Below are 25,813 nucleotides of genomic sequence, written 5' to 3'. Positions count from 1 at the left end.
ACCTTTGGGTTCTTGGTCACATCCCCAAACAAAGTCTGTCTGACCTGATTCCGTCAATAATGTATTCAGTTAAAAAACTGATTTCAGGTCTGTTGGTAGCAGCTGTACAGCAGTGTGAACTCACGTAAAAAGGCTCCAGGCTAAAACAGATGGCACTGAGTCATTCAGTTGGTGGCACCTGGTTGCATCCCCCAATTCTTTGGGAATCTAATAATATTTGGCATATTAGTTTATTTGCACATAAAGATGAATTCAACCATTTCATTAGATTGTACACTCACCTAAAGGATTATTAAGAACACCTGTTCAATTTCTCATTAATGCAATTATCTAATCAACCAATCACATGGCAGTTGCTTTAATGCATTTAGGGGTGTGGTCCTGGTCAAGACAATCTCCTGAACTCCAAACTAAATGTCAGAATGGGAAAAAAAGGTGATTTAGGCAATTTTGAGCGTGGCATGGTTGTTTGGTGCCAGACGGGCCGGTATGAGTATTTCACAATCTGCTCAGTTACTGGGATTTTCTAGGGTTTACAAAGAATGGTGTGAAAAGGGAAAAACATCCAGTATGCGGCAGTCCTGTGGGGGGCGAAAATGCCTTGTTGATGCTAGAGGTCAGAGGAGAATGGGCCGACTGATTCAAGCTGATAGAAGAGCAGCTTTGACTGAAATAACCACTCGTTACATCCGAGGTATGCAGCAAAGCATTTGTGAAGCCACAACACGCACAACCTTGAGGCGGATGGGCTACAACAGCAAAAGACCCCACCGGGTACCACTCATCTCCACTAAAAATAGGAAAAAGAGGCTACAATTTGCACGAGCTCACCGAAATTGGACAGTTGAAGACTGGAAGAATGTTGTCTGGTCTGATGAGTCTTGATTTCTGCTGAGACATTCAGATGGTAGAGTCAGTATTTGGCGTAAACAGAATGAGAACATGGATCCATCATGCCTTGTTACCACTGTGCAGGCTGGTGGTGGTAGTGTAATGGTGTGGGGGATGTTTTCTTGGCACACTTTAGGCCCCTTAGTGCCAATTGGGCATCGTTTAAATGCCACAGCCTACCTGAGCATTGTTTCTGACCATGTCTATCCCTTTATGACCACCATGTACCCATCCTCTGATGGCTACTACCAGCAGGATAATGCACCATGTCACAAAGCTCTAATCATTTCAAATTGGTTTCTTGAACATGACAATTAGTTCACTGTACTGAAATGGACCCCACAGTCACCAGATCTCAACCCAATAGAGCATCTTTGGGATGTGGTGGAACGGGAGCTTCGTGCCCTGGATGTGCATCCCACAAATCTCCATCAACTGCAAGATGCTATCCTATCAATATGGGCCAACATTTCTAAAGAATGCTTTCAGCACCTTGTTGAATCAATGCCACATAGAATTAAGGCAGTTCTGAAGGTGAAAGGGGGTCAAACACAGTATTAGTATGGTGTTCCTAATAATCCTTTAGGTGAGTGTATGTTCAACTGCTGTCCCCTAAAGTTCCTTGCAAAGTATTCATCCCCTTTGGCGTTTTTCCTATTTTCTTGCATTACAACCATGAAAATAGATTTTTATTCTGATTTCATGTAATGGACGAATACAACATAGTCCAAATCGCTGAAGGGAAAAAATTACTAATTATAATTTTTTTAATTAAAACTCAAAATGTGAGCGTGTATTCAACCCCCTTGCTATGAAGCCCTAAATATGATCTAGTGCAACCAATTACCTTCCGAAGTCACATAATTAGTTAAATAAAGTCCACCTGTGTGCAATCTAAGTGTTACATGATCTGTCACATAATCTCATCCAATATACACCTGTTTTGAAAGGCCCCGAGTCTGCAGCACCAATAAACAAGGGGCAGCACCAAGCAAACGACACCATGAAGACCAAGGAGCTCTCCAAACAGGTCAGGGACAAAGTTTTGGAGAAGTACAGATAAGGGTTGACTTATAAAAAAATCTCAGAAACTTTGAGCACCCCATGGGGCACCATTGAATCCACTAAAAAAACTACAAAATATGGTACCACAACAAACTTGACAAAAAACTGCCGATAACCCTGAAGGAGCTGCAATGGAAATTGGAATATTTGTCTGTAGGACCACTTTAAGCTGTACAGTCCATAGAGCTGGGTTTTACAGAAGAGTGGCCACTGCTTAAAGAAAAGAAATAAGCAAACACGTTTGGTGTTTGCCAAAAGACACCCCACATATGGAAGAAGATACTCTGGTCACCGCTCATCACCCCGAGAAGACCCTCCCCACAGTGAAACATGGTGGTGGCAACATCATGCTGTAGAGATGGGAAAACTGATCAGAATTGAAGAAATTATGGATGGGACAATATACAGGGAAATTCTTGTGGGGAACCTGTTTCAGTCTTCCGAAGATCCAGAGACCTACCAGCAGGACAATGACCCTACGCATACAGCTAAAGCAACAGTAGAGTGGTTTAAGGGGGAACATGTAAATGTCTTGGAATAGCCTAGTCAAAGCCCAGACCTCAATCCATTGAGAATCTGTGGAATGTCTTAAAGACTGCTGTACACCAGCGAAACCCATCCAGCTTGAAGGAGTTGGAGTAGTTTGGCCTTGAAGAATGGTCAGAAATCCCAGTGGCTAGATGTGCCAAGGTTAAAGAGACATACCCCAAGAGACAAGTCGCTTTAATTTCTGCAAAAGATGTTTCTACAAAGTATAGTTTATATATAGCAACAACAGAAGGAAAACCCTGCATAGTTTGTATGTAAGGTTTTTGTGAATGAAGTCTTGTTTCTTGTTGGTTTCAAAATAAGAAATATTTTGCATCTTCAAATTTGAAGGCATGTTGTGTAAACGAAACGATACAAACCCCCCCAAAAAAATCATTTTTAATTCCAGGTTATGTATTATGTGACAGATTTGTCTTCTCTTAATTGAACTACTTGTCTGAATGTTGCAATTTTTTTTTATTTTCAGGCATAAGATGTTTGATGAAAAGTATGATGACTCTGACATCATTGATACAGTGAATAACTACTAAGTCCACCCCAGCAGCAAAGGTAGAAGTGGATCTCCTGGAGAATGTGACCCTTAACATCGTTGTGACAGATGAGTGAATTCCATGTGCATTCCACAGGTCAGGTTTCTACTCAATTGAGTGATAAAAATTCAAGAAAAACAAGAATAGGAAAGGCTTTTATATAAGGTTTGTTATATGAAAACGTCCTGAATGATGGACATGTTCAATCTAGCACCTTCTCCCATTGACTGCCTTGGACATTTTATGGCTGAACTAAAGCATCTTTATTACCTATTGCTTCATCATTAAGATTAGCATTGTAAGTGCTGATGATGATGCTATTCATACATCTGTTAGGATGTCTCTATTGCTGGTATCCTTTAAATGTGATAACCTTCTTTATGACATCTCATTTCTACTTTTCACAATTCACACTATATGGATGAACTGGTAACTGTTAGGTGGATGCTTGGGAAATGCATAATTATTAAATGTATTGAGGTACCCTGTATTTCAAAAAAATGTCAAGTAATGGTATTCCATTTTATATTAGCCAATTATTATGTTCTCTAAATCTTAAATGTTGGAGCATTCTTTTTATTGAGTAATTGTAATAAATAAAAACATGCAGGAAGCATTAGGACTCAAAGATGTAATAACTTTATTGGAAAGATGTCCCTTTGTCTCTTTGCATATATCAACACCTGCACAACGCCTTTGCATTTATCAATACCTGCACAAAATCTTCACTATCTTTCTGTGTGGTTGGGATGGGGCAGGCTAGTAGTTGGTGATGATGTCATGGATCCATGGCAGCAGGGAACAGACCTTGGTGTAGACACCAGGGAAGTTGGGCTGGGCACAGCCAATACCCCAGGACACAATGCCATGCAGCTGTCCATTACAAACCAGGGGACCACCAGAATCACCCTGGTCGACATAAGGATAGAGAGAAACGATGCACTAATAAATAAATGAACAAACAAACAAACAAAATGATTTCTTCATGAAATTTCATGGGGTATTCTCCTTACCTGACAGGAGTCCTTGCCTCCCTCCAGGTATCCAGCGCATACCATGGTGTTAGTGATCTGGCCAGGGTAGGAATTCTCACAGGCCGTGTTGGACAGAATGGGGATGTCCAAACACTGGAGATTAAATGGGTTGAACACTGACAGATAGAGACAGAGCAAAGACAAATGTTATTTTCAGGTAGTGGAAGGATGCAGTCGTCCTTGCAGCCGTCAGATCAGACCCCCAGAACCACCCCATCCTATTATGTCATAACTCCACACGTACCAGAGTCAGAGTAGATGTTCCCCCACCCAGACACCACACACATGTCCCCAGCATTGGGGCAGGCAGTAGGCAGGGCGACGGGCTTGACAAACTCGTTGACTGTCACAGGGTGGGCCAGCTTCAATAACATGATGTCGTGGTCTAAGGTCTGGTAGTTGTAGCTCTGATGCCAGTAGATGGCATCTACAGACATGTACTGCTCTGTGCCCTCGTGCTGCCAGATGTGGTGGTCCCCCAAGATGGCAAGCTGACTCCAAGGACTGGAGGGAGCGAGTAAAAGATGGTGAGACAGAGTAACAACAGAAGGAAAACCCTGCATAGTTTGTATGTAAGGTTTGTGTGAATGAAATAACAGAGAATGAGTAGCCTAAGAGAGGTCAGTATAGGGAAATATAGTTGACTGGGACCTTGCAGAACTCACTTAATCCAGCAGTGGGCAGCAGAGACGATCCACTGGTCATTGATGAGGGAGCCACCACAGAAGTGGTAGCCGATGTTCAGAGAGGCCTGCCAGGGCTGGGAGTGAGCCTTACACTCATAACCCCCCACAATCCTGTCCTCCAGTGGAGTTGCCACTGAATGAGAAAGAAAGGTGTATGGAGAGATAGGATATGGGAAGAAGGTGACATGAGAGAGAAATGCAGAAGAGCCAGTGTTTTCAGTGTTTGTTGGTAAAATATTTGTGTTGATGTGTGTGTTTCTGTGTATTACCTGCAGCCCCCAGGAGTGTGAGTACAATCAGACTAATCATTGCTGCTGAGTCAAGTCTTCTCTAAACCAGACTGGACATGTGCACTCTGATACACTGGCTCCTTTTATACCCTTTATACGCCCCTTCCTGACCCTCAGGTCCCTCCTGCCTAATGCCCCACCCCAAATTCTCCTGCACTTTTCTTATCACAAACCCCCTCCCGGCCTTTCCCTTCGTCCAGGTACCCAGAGCAAGTCCAGGAGGTGAGTTGGGCAGGGTCCTGATGGGGTGGAGACCAAGCACTTATGGTCCCTGCAGATCTGAGAAATGACCTATGTGGTTATGTGAATGTGTAATGGTAAACCATAAAGTGGTTGCACACATTTAATTGGAGACAACAAGATGAGTGATCCAAATTGTAGCCTAGTTTAGCTATTAAATTAGTTAATTTGTCACATTCTTGGTGAAAAAACACATTCTGCTTAATGAGCTTTAAAATTGCAAGCTTGCATGACCAGTAACACGCTTATCTCTTAATACATCCATGGTAAAACGAAACTTTGAAGGAGGTTTATGGCCATGGTAGAAAAAGGACAATGAGATTTATTGCGATACAAACTACATTTCTCAACTATAAACCATGAGCAAGTTGAATTATTTTACAAACAGTCTTTTAAACAGTATAGTTTTAGTGTGTTAGTGCTCAACAAAACCATTGAATTCATTAGGGAGACTGGGACAAATAGTAACAAGAGTCTGATGTAATGTATACTGTTGGTCTAAATCTTTTGCATTGCTTCTGGATACATTATATAGCAAATAGCTATAAGAACAAGTTTAAAGTTTGTAGTTTGTTATCCAGCTAATAATTAGCCCAATGTGATCATTGTTATTGGGACAATTTGTTATTGAAGTAAGTCACAGGTGCAGTTCTCCCAACCTTGGATCGTTGGGAAAGGACGTGTGTTTAAACAGTTCTGATGTTGGCCAGATTTTCAAATTGATATATGCATGCCAATAACGTGTTAGAATTGTTTAGCTGAAAAGGTCTTTATTCTAGTTTTGATTAACTTGGATAAGATGCCTGGGGTATGTTTCATATGTATCTTTGACTGGATGCAGTGACATGTGAACATCTTATCCCATTTACTGTAGATTGTCAAAATCTGCAGACTCAGTTTAGTGTATCATGTATATTGTGAACTTGTTAATAACATTTTTGTGAAGTCTGCCTTCTCTTTTTATTGTAGTATAATGTTTCCATCTCATTGTCAAACTAATCACTTTTAAAAAGTATAGCATATATCATAACTGTCCACATTTGATCAACCATAACAATTCAGTAATAATGTAATTAGCCGATGCTCAATACCAGACCACACCAGTTTGGGCTACATTCAACTGGAGATATGTTCCTGCTTATAATTTCCAATATTTGATTGGTTATTGTTTGTCAACCAATACAGTCCCCTCCAGAAATATTTGAGCCCTTGGTAAAGGTAAGCAAATTTTAACCTTAAGGCAATGACAATGTCATTATTATTCATCAGTATGATCATACACTGCAAATCTCGCTCCAAATTGGGAGGTTTAAATACAACTATTGTTATTTGCTAAATCCCAGAAGTGCAGCTTTAAATAAGCAATATTCTGTATTTCTGTGGATGAACGGATGTCCATGAGCAGGATATCAAAGTTGCATGTCAACAGCTTACCCTGAATAAAGGTGGGAAGTGTTGATGAAGAGGAACAGAACTATCATCTGGAAACTGTTCATGTAAGAATTCCTGCTGTATGAGTTTCGTTGAGACCTCTGGCAACTACTTATAGAGAACACAAACATGTTGATCTCACAGCTCCTGTATTACAGGGCAAACTGAATACTGAGAATACTACAGAATACTAGCAGGAATACGGAAGGCTCTTTTAGTGAAAGGGAAGTGCAACAGGAAAGAATGATTTTCAGATGCATAAACGCAAGGTTGGAAAGCAAACCATATTTGTTGGATGGACACAACTTGTTGCCCCCATAAATGAGTGCAGTAGACGTGGACCTTTTGATATGTTATATGGCCAAACACGGGTTTCATGTTCCTGGGTGTCAAATGTCCCAACAAAACGGCAAATGTCTTTCATGTTCAGACTGACAATTCCAGGTTAATCATCAGCTCATAAAGGGGCAAAATAGTGGTGTGTAAAATTAGGCTGGTGATCAGGACTGACTGGTGTCGTGGATACAGTGAGAGGGGAGGGCAGATAGGTAGAGTATAAATAAAGGCCATGTGTTTGTTCTTTGATCAGCCAGTGTTCACCAGACAGACTGACACCATGATACAGCTTGCCCTATTACTGCTGGTTGGAGCTGCTGGTAATTAAATACACATAACACACACACATACACAAACAAATACACACACCATGTACTCCATACTCTCAAAAACTGAGAAATGCTGTTCATTCACTGTGCTTCAGGTAACAAGCCATCCTCTTGTGGTCACTTTGTATGTAAATGGTACCTCTTTGTGTGTGTTTCAGCTGCAGTGCCCCATGAGAATGGTAAGATCGTTGGGGGCTATGAGTGTGAACCTCACTCTAAACCCTGGATGGCCTCCCTCAACTATGGATATCACTTCTGTGGAGGAGTGCTCATCAATGAGCAGTGGGTGCTCTCTGTCGCAAACTGCTGGTACAAGTGAGTAGCGAATTGGATGGAGGTAGGGGGCGGGCCAATGTGGGCCAAAAGCAAGGCGATTACATGTTTATCTTTAATGTGACTGTTTGGATCTTTGCAAAAAGTGTCATGTAGTTTCTGTTTTTATAATCCTATCTTCCCGTCTTTCCTTTGCTCCTCCTCTCTGTCCCTCTCTTTCTCATCTCTTAGCCCTTATAGTATGCAGATTATACTTGGAGACCACAACCTGCGTGTGTTCGAGGGAACTGAACAGCTCATGAAAACTCAAAATATAGTCTGGCATCCCAGGCAAGCTGCACACAATACACCCATTATTTTTAAGGAGAGCTTGTGAAGACAGTTGAGCAGCGTGTGAGTGAGTTTAAATCATATTATATGATGCAATTGAAATCCCTATATCTCTTCTCTCTGTAGCTATAACTACCAGACCCTGGACTATGACATAATGCTGATCAAGCTGTTTCACCCTGTGGAGATCAATCAATATGTGAAGCCCCTCCCTCTGCCTGCTAACTGCCCAATCGCAGGCACCCCTTGCTCAGTCGCTGGCTGGGGCAACACTGCCTCCGGCGATCAAGGTGATTTTATCTTTACAACAATATACCCTGAGAAATTATCCTAACGATACCCAAACACACTTTGCCTTCATTATCTTATCCACACATACTCTAACAAATCACATCTATATACAGAAAAAACATCTTGGATGACTGAATATCTCTGTCTTTTGCTTATTTCATAGTGAACCTGCCCACACATTTGCAGTGCCTGGACGTACCCATACTAGAGGATGAGAAGTGTCACAATGCCTACCCTGGCCTGGTGACCCCCAGGATGGTTTGTGCTGGATACATGGATGGAGGCAGAGACGTATGCAATGTACGTACAAAATCTCATCTTCATTTCTGATCAGCTCATCCGTATCCTTTTTGTGTCATTATTTTGAAAACATAGTGGTACATATTAGGACCATCATGTCTCCCCTCTCTCAGGGGGATGCTGGCAGTGGTTTGGAGTGTTTGGGGGAGCTTCATGGCCTGGTGTCCTGGGGTCGTGGGTGTGCCTTACCAGGCTACCCGGGAGTCTACGTCAAAGTATGCGAGTACCTTCCATGGATTGATGAGACCCTCAGAGCCAACATGTAATGCCACGTGTAATCTGTATTCACTTCCTGTTTCTGCTTCTTGTTTGATACTAACGCAGAATCAGCAGAGCACAAGCATGTGCAACACAATAAAAAGTCAATTTACGATGTGTCTGTCCAGGAATTTCAATTACATCATCATTTGATTTGTCGTTTAATTTGTTTCATTTCTCATTCTATTTGTTCTTTTCTCATTCAATTGAGATGTTCAATCTCTTTAAAGGAGACATTTGTATGATTTAAACCAATCAAAAGCATAATAATTCCGATAATATTTCAAAGTCCTTAGGGGAAGATGTTATTTGGAATGGAGTACTTGTAGATGCTACCTCAGTGATACTACTTTTTCATGTGTAATTTGGTCTAGGTGTTGTGTAACACCTCCTTGTTGTATTGCACGCCAGAACCACATGGTTTAACACTGGTCACCCCACTTAACATACAGCACCATCCCCAGTTCATGATCCAGACAAAACACAAACAATACAATGAAAATGGAAGAGAGGTGTCTACAGTAAATTAAAGCAGCACACAAAGGAAAAGACAGCATTACCAGTCTCAAAGAGATATTCATTCATTCATCATTCATTTATCAATGAGATAAACATTGTGAATAAATAATGTGAATAAATAATGGCATCTCTTTCAATCAGTGGAGGAATACATGGGTTGATGGACCTCTTTGTCCATCGCTTCAAGCCTAGGTCACATAAAAGTGCACTGATTATACATTCATCGCGCAACGTAGTCTGATATCCATGTAAAGTTCCATTCGATTAACTTTTGTCTGGCAGTTTTGCTCACCAATGAAAGGAAGATTTTTCTGACACAACATTGAGGGAATCAATGTCTCTTCCTGAGCTATACCAAGCTCTCACCAAAATTCACCAGTCAGCGACCAATCAAATCGATGAATTACATATATTTTAAGTACTTTTTATTTCAGTGCAGTTGTGATGGGCGGTAAGTTGAATATTTGAATAACCGAAATTAATTGGTGTACTTTTCATTTTTGCCCGGAAAACATTAGTTTACCTAATTATTTTTTTTTTAAAACAAATAGTTCTGTACATGATTATTGAAATTCCAATATGGAATTTTTACATATGATGATATAGCTTAACACTGAAAAGAACGTACAATATTTCAGAGTCTTTTCTATGGCATGCGTTTCTTCACACATGTTTTTGTTTACAATCATCAACGCCGTAGGGGTGACCCTGTCTCTATATGCGTAGTCTACTGTTAGCAATTGGATGAAAGTGTACTCGTTCAAGTGAAGATGTATAGTATAGAATAGTATGTATAGAATAGTTATCGTAATTAATTGTTACCAATCAAAATGATTTGGCTACAAAACGTTACTTAAAATGAGACTGTGAGTTAAATGGATAGTCTGTCCAAAAATCATATTTCGGTGACAGTCCCCTTACCCTGAGTGGTCCCTTCAGGTACATTGAGTCCTTGTTTAAAGCATTCCATTATTCAGCTCTGACTCAGTCAGTATTATTAGTATCATACACATGTATTAATGGAAACGGTATGTACCACTATCTCAAAGCTGCATTGCAAGCGGAAATGTCAGGACCCGGCGGGGAGCCTCTAGGCATCTCCATGCACCTGGGGGCCACAGTCAGGACCTGACCGCAGAGGTGCCTCTAGGCATATCTGCAGTACTGTTTTCTGTTCTGCCCAATTAGAGACAGCTGTGTCTTGTTGTCTCTAATTGGGAACCCTATTTAAGTTGTTCGGTTTGCCTTTCAGTTTGTTGGTCATTGTTTTGAGTTAGCTGTCTGGGGTGCTGCGCTTCAGTTCACAGTCATACTCTCTTTTTGTTGTTTTCCCATTCAGTTAATTGCTAGGGAGAGAAACATTAAAATGATGTTCCCTAACTCTGTGCCTTGTGTCATGCCTCACCTGAACTGTGATAGGAAAGCTACTCTAAAACACTCCAAACTTAGACAAGTGGTGTTGTATACCTCAAAGAACATGACGATGTTGTTTTACTCTAAATAAAGTTTAAATTTTCACAATATAACCTGTACCTGTGTTTACCGGTCAGTTTTGTTCACAAAAACAATCTTACCACATGTTCTTTCGGGAAGCATAATTGTAAACATCACAGCAAACAAAATGTAGTATTCGCTAGCTAGAAAGCAAGTTACTTTGATATTCAGTTTGGACAGTCAAACTTTGTTTAAAATAGAAAGGAAAATATATATGTATTATGTCTGACTCTGAATACTAGCTGGAAGAAAATGTTTCGGGGGATAGAGCCTTACTTGTTCTAACTATAATACACAGATGAGGAATTGACTGAATAGAAGCTTGGGCAGCAGCTAAAGGGGGGCGAATGTGAACCAGTTTATCCCCAACCCTTGCCCAGAATATCCAGAGGCAATGTGTACTTTGTGTATTATAACATATCAATCAGAAGTATTACTTACAATCTGTATTGTCTCCACGGGTTGAACTGGGTAACTTGATGGAATTGCATTTGCTTTTAGACCACTTCTATGTGAACATTGGTCACGATGCTCTGTAAAATATTTCTTGCATACTTTGTACGTCTCGTTGGCGAAGTTACTCCCCTGATTCTCCCACAATATGACTCGGGAGAGGCGGAGGTATTTTCACAATTGCAGAGCAGGTAGAATTTAATTATACACTTAACAGTGGGATGGGGAATATGAACAACATGGGTAGAAGTATTGAATACTATAGATATAGCAATTATAGCAATAATATACATAACTAGGTAAATTAGCAGGCAAAATTCCAAGTACAATTGATATTGTCAAAAAGGCTCAGGCGAAGGTAACAGAGTTCATTTTTGAGGGGCTGTTCTCTCAAATCTTTAACCGCCTGCATCCCTTCCACACCCCTCTGTTTCTGTTACTCACTTCACCATGAACACCAAGTTCCATCAGGACTTTCCTGCATTACCTGCTGGTCTTTTACTTATCATCAGAGCACATCAACATTGTGGATGATTGCACCATGTACCTTTCAGAAATATCAACAAGCTCTAGTTCTATGCATTTAAACTCCCCTCAACCAGTTCCCAGTCCCTCAAAGTCTTTTCCTTACGCTGGCTTCACTGAATCACTTCTAACTTAAATTGAAACCTGATTTCAGTTCAATGAACATTGAACATCAAATTGTGTTTCCATACAGTATGTTTCCTCATAACATTAAATAACCATTAATCAATTGTAATCTTTAACTACCAAATCAGAGCTCAAGATTGCTCCATCTTCACTATTCTTAAAGACCTTACCTCCCCCATCTGTGTCCCCTTGAATTCATCTCAGCTGATATTTTTCATTCTCACTTTCTACTGCCGATGTTTGTATATCAGGCCACCAGTGTGTGATCTGTACAAGCGAACTGCATCATGGGTATATGCTGTACAATCATAAAAAATATAAACAAGTAACCCAAGATATTATCAGCGTAGCTTCTAGTGGGGCCACATTATTTCTCCAAAACCCAAGGCCCTTTTGGTGGATTTTTGCATGTATTTGCAAATTTCAATCAAGCAACGTTTTCTCAGTGAAACTTTGGCAAATGGTAAAGACCAAGGGTTTAGTGAAAAACTTTTCCAGTCAGCAATAATGCGATCAGAGAGCAATTAAAACTGTCTGCACACCCAGTGCCCACTTTGAATGTAAGACACGGCTACAAATTCATTAATGCATTTGTCCTAAACTGTGTAATATTGTGTAAATAATTGTGTAATGTTCTGAGGGTTTAATGATACAAATGAGCTTTTGAAAATTGAGTTCACTACTTCAGAAATTAAGTATTAAAAATATTAAATTGATGTAAAAAAGAATGAGATTATGAATTTTTACTTAGGATTCTCTTTCAAATCAACCCTAGTGTTGCCTTCAGAAATTAAGTTTAACAACATAGATAATTTATTCAGAAACCTGACCTGCTAATTACATAGTCAGTCATTTGCACTTATTGGAGAAATGTTTGAATATATCATGACAGTGTTTTTATATATATATATATATATATGTAACTTGATTTATTTAATACTATTGAACACTGATAATTATTTTTCATTTGTCTCATGCCATGTAAATGTCATGCATTCTTTAATTTGGAAGCAGCCATCTATTAGTAAGAAATGTCCAGAACACAGATGTTAATTAAGAAAATGGTTTGTTTACTCTCTAAGGACTGTGGGAGATAGTTGACTGGGACCTTGCAGAACTCACTTAATCCAGCAGTGGGCAGCAGAGACGATCCACTGGTCATTGATGAGGGAGCCACCTCAGAAGTGGTAGCCGATGTTCAGAGAGGCCTGCCAGGGCTGGGAGTGAGCCGTACAATCCTTGCCACTGAGGGAGAGAAAGAGAGATGATATAGAGAAAATGTGACCAGAGACAGAGAGCTGCACAGGTAAAAGAGATAGTAAGTGAGCAAAAAGAGCGGTAGGTCAAGTTCACTCTAACACTACATTTGGCTACATTTAAGCCTTTATCTCAACTGCCATCCTGGTCAGCCCCTCTGAATCCTGAGCCCATCCTAAATCCTCCTGCCCTCTAATGACACTTCTTATCACAAACCCCTTATTCCTATCCAATTTAACTGCTGTGTATATCCCAGCCGTCACAGCAATTTCGTCATTGTTTTGGGGAAGTGTTATTGGAAAAGGTCACAGATGCGGCCGTCCCAACCTTGGGTCTTAGGAACAGTAAGTATGTTGTGTTTAAACAGTTTGTTTGTTGGCCTGATTTTCAAATTTGTAGGTTTATCTGAATGGTTTGGAATCATTCCTACATTTATGTTTGCACACCAATATTCCCTAAGAACTTTTAAAAAAACTAGTATTGAGACGCCTGGCTGTGATATGCTGATCTTACAGCTACTTTTTTCAGGATTAGCATATAACTGTCTGATTTTTTAAAATTATTTATATTCTGTACTCTGCATTCACATTTCCTAAAGAGATGCTGAACGAAAAAAAATAATTCTACACTACTGATGCTTTATGTTCAGATCAAGAAATTGACAAATCTTCCGGAAATAAATAATTAAGGCTTCAGTCAGGACCTGATTTCATTTACTCAGTGGACGTAAACATGAAATATTAATTTATTCTTAGGAATACAGGGAGATTCATGAGCGGGATACTTAAACAGAAAACAGAGGAGGGAAATGTTATTTTATCAGGAACATGTGCACATGTTTGTATTCATGCATTCTGGTTTATGGATAATCTTAATAGAGAAAAATTTTATTTTGTTGTAGGCGCACAGCTCACTGGTTGTATTCAAGGTTATACCAAGAATACCACAGAACAGAAAAATAGGGACAATGAAGTATTTTAGTTAAAAATGCGAATAGTGGCAGTAATATTTATAATTTAATGGAATAATTTGTGTAGATGCAACATTGAAGTGTAAACATTATTTGTTCGATGAACACATGAATAAACTATTGGCACCATAAATGAGTGAAGTAGCCATGATAATTTAGAAATATGATATGGTCAGCCACGGGTACATGTTTCTGGTTGTCATATGTCCTATCAAAGGGACAAATGTCTCTCTTGTGCGTTTTGCCAGCTACAGGTTAATCATCAGCTAAAGTTATGTCACTGAGTGTGTCCAGGTGTGGGTCAAAAGAAGCCCAGGTAGGTGCAGGGATAAGGCAGAGAATGTGGAGAGGTAATGGTTGGAGGGATGGAGGCGGGGCTTATAGTGGGTTTGCATAAGCCAGGGCAGGCCTACTGTAGCTGTGGGAAAGGGATGCGATTGGGTGATATTATTTTGGTGATCAGGATAGAGTGAGGGTTGTGAGGGTTCAGAGAGGGCAGGGTAAGAGTCTTAGGGGACAGTACATGGCAGAGGGTTTGTGTGGGTTGGAATAGAGGAGGGGTGGTAGAGTATAAATAAAGGCCATGTGCGTGTCCTTTTTCAGCCAGTGTTCACCAGACAGACTGACACCATGAAACTGCTTGCCCTATTACTGCTGGTTGGAGCTGCTGGTAATGAAATGCACACACAGTACCATACTCTATTCATTTATGTATAATAAACAAATGGCAACGCTAGATCGAATGCTAGAACAATTCCACTTGTATTTGGTGTGTCCGTGCGTGTGTGTTTCAGCGGCAGTGCCCGGTGGCAAGATAGTCGGAGGCCATGAGTGTATACCTCACTCTAGACCCTGGATGGCCTCCCTCAACTCCGGATACCACTTCTGTGGAGCTGTGCTCATCAATGAGCAGTGGGTGCTCACTGTCGCTAACTGCGGTCATAAGTGAGTAACAGAATTGAATGGAGGTAGGGGGCCTGGCCAACATGGACCTAGAGGACAGCTATTCTGTTTTTCTCCTGTGTGACAGTTTGGAACTTTTCCAACTGACATCCAGTTGCATTGTTTTTATAACTTTATAACTCTGTACACCTCCTCTCCTTCCCTTTGTCCTTCCTTTCCCTCTCTTCGTTGTCTCGTCTCAGGTCCTATTCTGTGCAGATCATGCTTGGAGACCACAACCTGCGTGTGTCTGAGGGAACAGAACAGCTCATCCGAATTGAAAACATTATCCTGCATCCCAGGCAAGCTACACCCCCAGACTTTGGAATGTCATTTGAGACACCTGAGCAGAGCATGAATGGGTTTCAGTTATATCTGATAAAACCGAAATACCATGGCCTATCTCCCCCTCTCTGTAGCTATGACGAGCAGACCATGGACTATGACATAATGCTGATCAAGTTGTTTCAACCCGTGAACATCAATGATTATGTGAAGCCCCTCCCTCTGCCTGCTAAGTGCCCAAACGCAGGCACCCCCTGCTCAGTCTCTGGCTGGGGCGTCGATATAATGGGAGAGGAAGGTGATACATGCGATACCCAAACCGACTTTACCACTTAACTTCATCCACACTCACTCAAACACGCCACACCTGAATGCAAAAATACTATAAATGACTTAATCTCCCTGTCTTTTGCCTCTTGCTCAGTGAATCAGTCCATACTTTTGCAGTGCCTGAACGTGCCCATACTTGAGAATGAAAAGTGTCAGAAGATCTACCCTACCATAATAACCCCTAGGATGATGTGTGCTGGATACCTGGATGGTGGAAGAGATGTCTGCATTGTATGTACAACATATGCTTTCACACAATTTGGATGAGACGTTTTGAAATCTTTGCTTTTTTAGTCAATTCGAAAACGCAGTTGTACACGTTAGGATCAAACAGAATCCCTCCCCTCTTTCTCAGGGGGACTCCGGCAGTGGTCTGGAGTGTTTGGGGGAGCTCCAGGGCCTGGTGTCCATGGGTCGGGAATGTGGCACGCCAGGTTCCCCTGGAGTCTATGTCAAAGTCTGTGAGTTCCTCCCCTGGATCTCTGAGACCATCAAGGCCAATATGTAACACGGCCAGCTGAAAGCTTTCATCTCTCAAACGTCCCCTTGTCTCCTGACTTTCTATCTACCGGTCTTCCACTTCCTTGTTAAATATTAAGTGGAGTCAGCACAGTATTTTATCTCATGTAAAATGCATTAAAGACTTGAACTACACCAGCCATGTGTCTGTCTGAGAATTAAGATTTCATCAAAAGGATGTGTTTTTCTTGGGGTATGATCAGTGGGCAAACTAATTAATTGCTTTTAAGCTGAGAGAGGTGCAAATCCTGGCTTTCAGTTATGATCATTGTAATGTAAGACACCTTTTTGTAGTTTAGCTTGCTATTTAAGGCATGGAGATTTGTGTTTGTGTTTGCTACATTAACGTAAGAAGTGAGATTGTGGCTGTGACGTCTTCAGAACGACCGGATGTGGCTAGGGGCTTGATGTTCCAGGTCTTCTCTACATGAGCCACCTGGGTTCACCTCCCTGTCATTATTATCGGTTCAGTATGTAGGGAGATTCTGTATTAAGCCAAACCAGGACAAAGAGTGAGTCCAAATGGTCATTTTGTGGCAGACGAACTCATGAACCAAAGCCTATTTCTGTAAAACGTTTTAAGAATAAGGTTAAACTATGTATTTAATATCGTGCATCAACTTGCTCTGAGACATTAACGACATTGATGAATATTTATACATAAGATACACAGTAATACATTAATGCAACTTTAATTACAAAGATGATCTCAAAGACAAGTTTTTAAAATCATTTCTTGACTTAGTAATGAGCTTTCACTGATTATCATGATGATGACAGCTGGTTAATGAGATAACTTATTCACATAAAAAGTAATCACAAACAGAACGGGTGTAGGCCTTGTGGCATTAGACCAGCTTTCAACATGTCTTCTTAAATCAGCTACCAGGTCCAACCTCCATTACAGTAGGCCCCAGTTTCATGTGATTGCTTTGCTCTATTGTGGAATCATCAAGCCAATACATGGCATCAGATGAGTAATTCCACTCCAAAGGTTTCAGACAACCTGGACCCTACCTGCCTATTCAAGAGCACTATATAAACACCAGTCAAACTCACCGGTCTTCTTACATCCATCATTAGCTTAACTCAAATGAACAGAAGCTTCCTGCTCCAACTTGTCAGGTTGTCTGCAGAGCATTTGGAGAAAAAAGGAAGTAATGATGCTTTCAATGTTTATATACTTGTGACACAACTTTTGAGAAATTGGATATAAACATGTACTTGTTTTCACTCATTCAGAGGTTTCACTTATTCTTCATGACACAATGTGAGTAGTAGTGAACAAAATATGTCGCCAATTCTTGGTTCTGTCACTTATGAATCTACTCTTTACACATGAACCTTTTCAGATCCCCAGTTCCAATCACTATATTTAATTTCCAATAAATGTAATGGCTGTCCATGGTTCTCGAACTTGCAGTACTCAGTTCTTAAAAGCTAATTCTGAAAGACAAGTTGTGAACAATCATTTGAAATCATATAGCTTCGAACTGGCTAAGTAGAAAGATTAATTGTGTAAATTTATTGGGACAACCACCGCTCCCAGGCACTTCTGTCTTTGCGGATGGGTCTATTGCCTAAACATTCATGACAATGTCATCAACAGCAGCAAAATGCAGGGCAGCAATTCTGTTGAGATCTTTGGCAACATTTTGCAGCTCAAAATGGCCACTAATCTTTCAAAATGTATTTTCCCAATAGCAACCATACAGACCAAGGAAGCCAAAGAAATGCAATATAGTAGTCCAATCAAAATGTCACCTCTCGGCAGCCAGGCACCTCTATAGGCATTCATTTGTATCACTCTTAATACCATCTAATCTCCTGGGTTTCCTACTTTACAATTCACACAATTTGGTTGAATGCGTTACTTATAGGTAGGTGTTGGCTTAGGAAAAGTACAGTAATTAAAAATGTTTTTGTAACTTAACGTAATCAATTCACATTGAAAAAATTACAGAGTACTTTATTTTAGATAAGTTGTTTTATGAAACCATCTACAGTGGGTATACATAATTTATTGATTGTGCATTGGTTTAATAGGCAAATTGATGGAAAAAAGAACAAACAGTGTCTGGAGTGAAGACCATTTTATTTACTAGATATCTCTAAGAGTCTCAGCATGTATCAACACTTTCTCTCTTTCTTTCTTTCTCTCTCCCTCTGTGATTCATTCTTTCTAGTTGGGAGGGGAGGCTAGTAGTTGGTGATGATGTCGTGGATCCAGGGCAGCAGGGAACAGACCTTGGTGTAGACACCAGGGAAGTTGGGCTGGGCACAGCCAATACCCCAGGACACAATGCCATGTAGCTGTCCATTACAAACCAGGGGACCACCAGAGTCACCCTGGAAGACATAAGGATAGAGAGAAACGATGCATTAATAAATAAATGAACAAACAAACAAACAAAATGATTCCTTCATGAAATTGCATGGGGTATTCTCCTTACCTGACAGGAGTCCTTGCCTCCCTCCAGGTATCCAGCGCATACCATGGTGTTAGTGATCTGGCCAGGGTAGGAATTCTCACAGGCCGTGTTGGACAGAATGGGGATGTCCAAACACTGGAGATTAAATGGGTTGAACACTGACAGATAGAGACAGAGCGAAGACAAATGTTATTTTCAGGTAGTGGAAGGATGCAGTCGTCCTTGCAGCCGTCAGATCAGACCCCCAGAACCACCCCATCCTATTATGTCATGACTCCACACGTACCAGAGTCAGAGTAGATGTTCCCCCACCCAGACACCACACACATGTCCCCAGCATTGGGGCAGGCAGTAGGCAGGGCGACGGGCTTGACAAACTCGTTGACCGTCACAGGGTGGGCCAGCTTCAATAACATGATGTCGTGGTCTAAGGTCTGGTAGTTGTAGCTCTGATGCCAGTAGATGGCATCTACAGACATGTACTGCTCTGTGCCCTCGTGCAGCCAGATGTGGTGGTCCCCCAAGATGGCAAGCTGACTCCAAGGACTGGAGGGAGCGAGTAAAAGATGGTGAGACAGAGCAACAACAGAAGGAAAACCCTGCATAGTTTGTATGTAAGGTTTGTGTGAATGAAATAACAGAGAATGAGTAGCCTAAGAGAGGTCAGTATAGGGAAATATAGTTGACTGGGACCTTGCAGAACTCACTTAATCCAGCAGTGGGCAGCAGAGACGATCCACTGGTCATTGATGAGGGAGCCACCACAGAAGTGGTAGCCGATGTTCAGAGAGGCCTGCCAGGGCTGGGAGTGAGCCTTACACTCATAACCCCCCACAATCCTGTCCTCCAGTGGAGTTGCCACTGAATGAGAAAGAAAGGTGTATGGAGAGATAGGATATGGGAAGAAGGTGACATGAGAGAGAAATGCAGAAGAGCCAGTGTTTTCAGTGTTTGTAGGTAAAATATTTGTGTTGATGTGTGTGTTTCTGTGTATTACCTGCAGCCCCCAGGAGTGTGAGTACAATCAGACTAATCATGCTGCTGAGTCAAGTCTTCTCTAAACCAGACTGGACATGTGCACTCTGATACATTGGCTCCTTTTATACCTGCTATAACCCCCTGACACTTAAGTCCCACCTACCTATTTCCAGCTACCCGCCCCTTGCCCCTCTGGGACATTTTGTTATTGGAATAAGGCACAGGTGCAATAGTCCCAACCTTGGATAATTTTTGGATGGAATGTGGGTAATTTGAAACAGACTTGGCTAGATTTTCAAATATGTTGATTTGACAGAAAATAGTTTTTTTTTTTTATCACTGACAACATTTATATGCACTCTAATATGCATGTATATGCATTTTAATCCCATTTTGATTCAGGACACAATTTATTGCTAAATGCAGACCTAATTATTTAGATATGTTTATTCATAAAATTTGGTAGGCAATTTGGTAGGCAATTTGGTAGGCATGTAGCTAGAACAGTAAATAAAGAAATACGGGAGGACAACAGTTCATCTTGGATGCATTTATGCATATGTAATTATGTAATATCATATTTTCAGCCTACAGTTCATGCCTAAACATGTAGACACTCTTTATGAGACATCTATCATTATAGAGAAAACAGATAAGTTGTTGTTGGCACCATATCCAACATGACAGGTGGCCAGTTTTCTCACAGGTCCTGGCAAATATTCAGGGGCCAAGAATAATACATATTAGAAGCAGGAATAAGAAAGCAGAAAGATTGATCTGTACTATTAATCGTTCGATACATTTAATGGAAAAATAAATCGTAGATGCAACATTAGAATGCAAATAAACTTTGGAGAAAAACAAGCAGTTGTTTTGTGGCCATCATTTACACAAATGAATTGATTAGCTGTGGTCCTTTGGATATTGCATTCAGCAATATGTTTCTATATGCCACATGCTACGTCAAAGCATGTGGTATTTATTACTGAGTGGATGAAGACAGGCAGGCTTTCATGGGAAAAGGTAGCGAAAAGGTGAAATGATGTTAGTGATCAGCATATAGTGTAGGGTTTGAAGGTTAGGACAGGGTAGGAAGAATGAGTTTGGGGACGAAAGGTTTGGGGGGATTCAGAGTGAGAAGGGGAGGGGATGAGGTCATGGGGGGTAGGGGATGGCAGGGCACCGAGTGTAAAATGTAGGATGAAGGTTGTAGGGGGGTTGGGGGCAGAGAGAGTAAGAGGGATAGAGGAGGGCAGAGAGTGTGAGAGGGATAGGAGGGCAGAGGGTGGGGGTGGTTGGGTGGGTGGGGGGTAGTGTATAAATAAAGGCCGTGTGTGTTCTTTGATCAGCCAGTGTTCACCAGACAGACTGACAACATGAGACTGCTTGCCCTGTTCCTGCTGGTTGGAGCTGCTGGTAATACAAGCACTGCACATATTGTACCTAGCCATTGTCTACCCAATATATTTCATAAACTGATTAATGCTATTGATTCAATGTGTAACCCTTTGTATGTAAATGGTACTTCTTTGTGTGTGTTTCAGCTGCAGTGCCCCATGAGAATGGTAAGATCGTTGGGGGCTATGAGTGTGAACCTCACTCTAAACCCTGGATGGCCTCCCTCAACTATGGATATCACTTCTGTGGAGCAGTGCTCATCAATGAGCAGTGGGTGCTCTCTGTCGCCCACTGCTGGTACAAGTGAGTAGCAGAAATGGATGGAGGTAGGGGGCGGGCCAGTGTGGATCCAAAAGAGGGCTAGTTTTTCTGTAGTGAGACCGTTTGTACATTTACATGTTTTTAAAATTCCATCCGCCTGTTTTTCCTTTGTTCCTCCTCTCTGTCCCTCTCTTTCACATCTCTTAGCCCTTATGGTACACAGATCATACTTGGAGACCACAACCTGCGTGTATTTGAGGGAACTGAACAGCTCATGAAAACTCAAAATATCATCTGGCATCCAAGGCATGCTTTACAATTTTTTTTATCAGGAAAGCCAGTTATGACAACTGTGCAGTGTGTGAATGAGTTTAAATCATATTATATGATGCAATAGAAATCCCTATACAGTGTGTATAAAAATTATACACATCCCTGTTAAAATGCCAGGTTCTTGTGATGTCAAAGAATGAGACAAAGATAAATCATGTCAGAACGTTTTCCACATTTAATGTGAACAATTCCATTGAAAAACAAACTGAAATCTTTAAGGAAAAAAACTCACAATAACCTGGTTGCATAAGTGTGCATATCCTTAAACTAATACTTTGTTGAAGCACCTTTTGATTTTATTACAGCTCTCAGTCTTTTGGGGTAGGAGTCTATTAGCATGGCACATTATTTTGCCCACTCTTCTTGCAAAAGCATTCCAAATCTGTCAGATTGCGAAGACCTCCTGTGCACAGTCCTCTTCAGATCACCCAACAGATGTTCAATTGGATTCAGGTCTGTGCTCTGACTGGGCAATTCCAAAACTTTATTCTTCTTCTGGTGAAGCCATGCTTTTGTGGATTTGGATGTGTGCTATGGGTTGTTGTCATGCTGAAAGGTGAACTTCCTCTTCATCTTCAGCTTTCTAACGGACGCCTGAAGGTTTTGTGCAAAAAATTGCCTGGTATTTGGAACTGTTCATAATTCCCTCCACCCTGACTAAGGCCCCAGTTCCAGCTGAAGAAAAACTGCCCCAAAGCATGATGCTGCCACCACCATACTTTACTGTGGGTATGGTGTTCTTTGGGTGATGTGCAGTGTTGTTTTTGTGCCAAACATATCTTTTGGAATTATGGCAAAAAAGATCAACATTGGTTTCATCAGACCATAACACACTTGTTTGTTTTTGCAAACCTCAGCCGGGCTTGGATGTTTTTCTTTGTATGAAAAGGCTTCTGTCTTGCCACCCTACCCCATAGCCCATTCATATGAAGAATACAGGAGATTGTTGTCACATGTACCACACAGCCAGTACGTGCCAGAAATTCCTGCATTTCCTTTAATGTTGCTGTAGGCCTCTTGGAAGCCTCCCTGACCTGTTTTCTTCTCGTCTTTTCATTAATTTTGGAGGGACATCCAATTCTTGGTAATGTCTCTGTTGTGCCAAATTTTCTCCACTTGATGATGACTGTCTTCACTGTGTTCCATAGTATATCTAATGCTTTGGAAATTATTTTGTATCCTTCTTCTGACTGATGTCTTTCAACAATGAAATCCCTCTGATGCTTTGGAGCTATCTACGGACCATGGCTTTTGCTCTTTTTGCTCGAAAATCCTACTAGAACAGCTGAACTTCTATTTAACATGAGTTTGAATGTGATTGGTTTATTTTGAACACAGCCACATCCCCAGTTATAAGAGGGTGTGCACACTTATGCAACACGGTTATTGTAAGTTTATATTTTTTTATTTATTTTTTCCGAAGATTTCAGTTATCAGTTTTCAATTGTTCACATTATAAGTCACATTAAAAGTGGAAAAAGGTCTGACATGATTTATCTTTGTCTCATTCTTTTACATCACAAAAACCTGGCATTTTAACTGGGGTGTGTTGACTTTTTATATCCACTGTATCTCTTCTCTCTGTAGCTATAACTACCAGACCCTGGACTATGACATAATGCTGATCCAGCTGTTTCACCCTGTGGCGATCAATCAATATGTGAAGCCCATCCCTCTGCCTACTAACTGCCCAATCGCAGGCACCCCTTGCTCAGTCGCTGGCTGGGGCAACACTGCCACCGGAGATGAAGGTGAGCACATTTTACGCTAATAATCTGTATATACTGAATCATTTAACAACCTAACTGTAAGTTGCCCTGGTAAAGGGTTTTTGCTGATTTACTAAAACTTCAAATCTGATTGCAAATATGATGATCATACATGACTGAATATCTCTGTCTTTTGCTTATTTCATAGTGAACCTGCCCACACATTTGCAGTGCCTGGACGTACCCATACTAGAGGATGAGAAGTGTCACAATGCCTACCCTGGCATGGTAACCCCTAGGATGGTTTGTGCTGGATACATGGATGGAGGCAGAGACGTATGCAATGTACGTACAAAATACAGTGACCTGCACAGGTATTGGGACAGTAAAGTCACAATTGCAATTTTTTAGTCAAAATACAGACCGTCACCTTTCATCTCTGTCTGTTTCATCATGTTAACAGTATTTTCACCCCCCTCCCATTTCATCTGAGCATTAGGACAATTCAAAAGCAAATGCAAGAAATATAAAAGCTTGTATTTAGTCACAAATGCATCAACCAACTGACATCATTAAACTCTTGGTATCAACGTTTTAGATGCTTTGCCAAGCCTTTACTTCAGCCATTTTGAGCTGTTGCTTGTTTTTGCAGTTTCTGACTTCAGTCTCCTCTTCAGCAATTTTTTTCAGCAATGAAAAATACAGCTCTGGAAAAAATTAAGAGAACACTGCAAATTAAAGGTTTCTGTTCCTCATTCAAAACCTTCCTTTTCAACTTTTTGGAAAGGAAAGAAAAAGGTACAGTGGTCTCTTAATTTTTTGCGGAGTTGTATGTTCAATCAGATTATAATCAGGAGATTGTTTTGGCCAGTCAGCAACCTTCTGGTTTATTCCCCTGATTAACCCCTTGGTTCCATTGGCAGTGTCTTTTGGGTCATTGTGGTGTTGCATTGTGAAGCGCCACCAAATTATTCTGTTGGCTTTCTGTACACTTCTGAATCCATTGTGCTACAGCCATCATTACATTGTCCATAAAGATGAGTGCGCCTCCTCAAGAGGCAGCCATGCATGTCCATGCAGTGACACTACCTCCACCTAGCTTCACAGATGAGTTGGTAGGCTTTGGATCTTCTGCAGTACACTTTGATAAAAAAAAACCTCCAAAACTCTGTTCCAAAACTGTTCTGTTTGATCTCTGTACTTTTTATTACATTTTAATCTGGCATTTCAGGTTTTGGTGCTGATAAGAGGCTTGCACCTTGCAGTGTAGCCTATGTAATTCGGCTGCCAAAATCTTCTGCAATTGTGAACATTTCACCCCAGCAGCTAGGTTGTGGTTGGTGATTTTGAGGGTTGTTTTTCACAGCTCTTCAGCTGCTGAAGACACAACTGATTTCTTTTTTTATATACATTCCCAACTTTTGAACTTTTGTGCTTCAGTACAGTTCTAAATTTCCTTTATGCATCCAAATGGTGTGCTTTTCTTTATAAAGAGTTTCTCTAGTTTTCATGTTGGATTATGCCAACAGACAATATACTCAGACTGCAAAGGTAAAAGCAAAGAATGGAACTGAGACTACACATTCTAAGCTCTTTGATATGTAAATAATCAATGCAACACGAAAAACCTGACCAATTAGAATCACCTGTGAGCCAAATGTTCTAATACTTATGCCCACAGAAAATGGGGCATGGAACTCTGACAGTGCTGTAATTCTTAGATGGCAAAACATATAAGAGTTGACATAGACAGAAATAAAAGGTGACATTCTGTACCGTTGCTTCATGTTCATTCTTTAATCGTATTTTAAAATGTCGTGAGTGTACCGAAAGAAATTGCAGTTTTGACTTTACTGTCACCATACTCACAAAGAGCACTGTACAATCAAACCTATTTGATTCCTTTGAGTCCTTTGGTATCTTGAACATTGTTTAAAACATTTTTTGATAAATTCTAGTAGGAAACAGAATGCCTCCTCTTACCCTCAGGGGGATTCTGGCAGTGGTCTGGTGTGTTTGGGGGAGCTCAATGGCCTGGTGTCCTGGGGACAGGGCTGTGCTGTGCCGGGCCATCCTGGAGTCTACGTCAAAGTCTGCGAGTTCCTTCCCTGGATCGATGAGACCATCAGGGCCAACATGTAATTCTGCTACCTGAATGTCTTCTTCTCTCAGACATCCATCCCTCTCCCTCCAAGCTCTCACTTTTTCTCTCTCTTTCTTCTCCTCATTGAATACTAAAGTGGAATCAGCAATGAGTGCAAGCACGTTAAACATAATAAAGACTAAAGTTACATCAGTCATGTGTCCGCGCAGGAATTGAAACAAAACATTATAAAAAATTGTTCTGCACTGGCTAGATCAGTGTGCAAACTAATGAATGAGAGAGTTCATGCTCCCACTTGAACTGAATGAACCAAACTGGAGATATCTTGTCTAAGGGTCTTGGGTT

General features: G+C 40.9%; 4 protein-coding genes across 6 annotated transcripts; 2 read left to right on the top strand and 2 right to left on the bottom strand.

Moving 5' to 3' along the window:
- Window positions 1-3,651: 3,651 nt before the first annotated feature.
- On the bottom strand, window positions 3,652-5,126 carry LOC106023690 (anionic trypsin-1). Its single transcript, XM_013139360.3, has 5 exons — window positions 5,025-5,126; window positions 4,735-4,888; window positions 4,314-4,573; window positions 4,049-4,185; window positions 3,652-3,944 (listed from the first exon to the last, which is right to left on the bottom strand). The coding sequence occupies exons 1-5, from the start codon at window positions 5,062-5,064 to the stop codon at window positions 3,795-3,797; spliced, it is 741 nt and encodes a 246-aa protein (XP_012994814.1). The 5' UTR covers window positions 5,065-5,126; the 3' UTR covers window positions 3,652-3,794.
- A 2,172-nt stretch (window positions 5,127-7,298) lies between these two features.
- On the top strand, window positions 7,299-8,950 carry LOC105024280 (trypsin). The gene is made up of 6 exons (XM_034288950.1): window positions 7,299-7,372; window positions 7,540-7,696; window positions 7,886-7,984; window positions 8,111-8,274; window positions 8,439-8,575; window positions 8,689-8,950. Exons 1-6 carry the CDS (start codon window positions 7,333-7,335, stop codon window positions 8,839-8,841), a joined length of 750 nt encoding a protein of 249 aa, XP_034144841.1. The 5' UTR covers window positions 7,299-7,332; the 3' UTR covers window positions 8,842-8,950.
- Window positions 8,951-14,739: 5,789 nt separating this feature from the next.
- LOC105024312 (trypsin) lies at window positions 14,740-25,660 on the top strand. 3 transcript variants are annotated; one of them, XM_010894129.2, is made up of 6 exons: window positions 14,740-14,847; window positions 14,972-15,122; window positions 15,323-15,421; window positions 15,539-15,702; window positions 15,829-15,965; window positions 16,090-16,391. In XM_010894129.2, exons 1-6 carry the CDS (start codon window positions 14,808-14,810, stop codon window positions 16,240-16,242), a joined length of 744 nt encoding a protein of 247 aa, XP_010892431.1. In that variant the 5' UTR covers window positions 14,740-14,807; the 3' UTR covers window positions 16,243-16,391. The 3 variants fall into 3 exon arrangements, with proteins under 3 accessions (XP_010892431.1, XP_028971683.1, XP_028971682.1); XM_029115850.2 differs by lacking the exons at window positions 14,972-15,122; window positions 15,323-15,421; window positions 15,539-15,702; window positions 15,829-15,965; window positions 16,090-16,391 and adding exons at window positions 21,208-21,364; window positions 21,530-21,628; window positions 23,243-23,406; window positions 23,573-23,709; window positions 25,354-25,660 and having other exon boundaries at window positions 14,788-14,847; XM_029115849.2 differs by lacking the exons at window positions 14,740-14,847; window positions 14,972-15,122; window positions 15,323-15,421; ... (1 more) ...; window positions 15,829-15,965; window positions 16,090-16,391 and adding exons at window positions 21,017-21,079; window positions 21,208-21,364; window positions 21,530-21,628; ... (1 more) ...; window positions 23,573-23,709; window positions 25,354-25,660.
- On the bottom strand, window positions 18,330-19,751 carry LOC105024311 (anionic trypsin-1-like). Its single transcript, XM_013139361.3, has 5 exons — window positions 19,683-19,751; window positions 19,393-19,546; window positions 18,972-19,231; window positions 18,707-18,843; window positions 18,330-18,602 (listed from the first exon to the last, which is right to left on the bottom strand). Exons 1-5 carry the CDS (start codon window positions 19,720-19,722, stop codon window positions 18,453-18,455), a joined length of 741 nt encoding a protein of 246 aa, XP_012994815.2. The 5' UTR covers window positions 19,723-19,751; the 3' UTR covers window positions 18,330-18,452.
- Window positions 25,661-25,813: the final 153 nt, after the last annotated feature.

Source organism: Esox lucius, chromosome 20 (genome assembly GCF_011004845.1).
Source record: "Esox lucius isolate fEsoLuc1 chromosome 20, fEsoLuc1.pri, whole genome shotgun sequence".
Taxonomy (NCBI): Eukaryota; Metazoa; Chordata; class Actinopteri; order Esociformes; family Esocidae; genus Esox; species Esox lucius.
Note: the sequence above shows the minus strand (reverse complement) of the source record. Positions and strands in the feature narration are given on the sequence as shown.

Bases quoted from the DNA above. Each gene is read 5' to 3' on its own strand.
- LOC105024312 (XM_029115850.2), top strand. From the start codon at position 14,808: ATGAAACTGCTTGCCCTATTACTGCTGGTTGGAGCTGCTG. The intron at 21,629-23,242 runs GCATGCTTTACA...TTCTCTCTGTAG, and splicing joins AATATCATCTGGCATCCAAG to CTATAACTACCAGACCCTGG. The intron at 23,407-23,572 runs GTGAGCACATTT...CTTATTTCATAG, and splicing joins CACTGCCACCGGAGATGAAG to TGAACCTGCCCACACATTTG.
- LOC105024311 (XM_013139361.3), bottom strand. From the start codon at position 19,722: ATGATTAGTCTGATTGTACTCACACTCCTGGGGGCTGCAG. The intron at 19,547-19,682 runs GTAATACACAGA...TTTCTCATTCAG, and splicing joins CACACTCCTGGGGGCTGCAG to TGGCAACTCCACTGGAGGAC. The intron at 18,844-18,971 runs GTACGTGTGGAG...TCTATCTGTCAG, and splicing joins GAACATCTACTCTGACTCTG to TGTTCAACCCATTTAATCTC.
- LOC106023690 (XM_013139360.3), bottom strand. From the start codon at position 5,064: ATGATTAGTCTGATTGTACTCACACTCCTGGGGGCTGCAG. The intron at 4,889-5,024 runs GTAATACACAGA...TTTCTCATTCAG, and splicing joins CACACTCCTGGGGGCTGCAG to TGGCAACTCCACTGGAGGAC. The intron at 3,945-4,048 runs GTAAGGAGAATA...TATGTCGACCAG, and splicing joins GAGGCAAGGACTCCTGTCAG to GGTGATTCTGGTGGTCCCCT.
- LOC105024280 (XM_034288950.1), top strand. From the start codon at position 7,333: ATGATACAGCTTGCCCTATTACTGCTGGTTGGAGCTGCTG. The intron at 7,985-8,110 runs GCAAGCTGCACA...TTCTCTCTGTAG, and splicing joins AATATAGTCTGGCATCCCAG to CTATAACTACCAGACCCTGG. The intron at 8,275-8,438 runs GTGATTTTATCT...CTTATTTCATAG, and splicing joins CACTGCCTCCGGCGATCAAG to TGAACCTGCCCACACATTTG.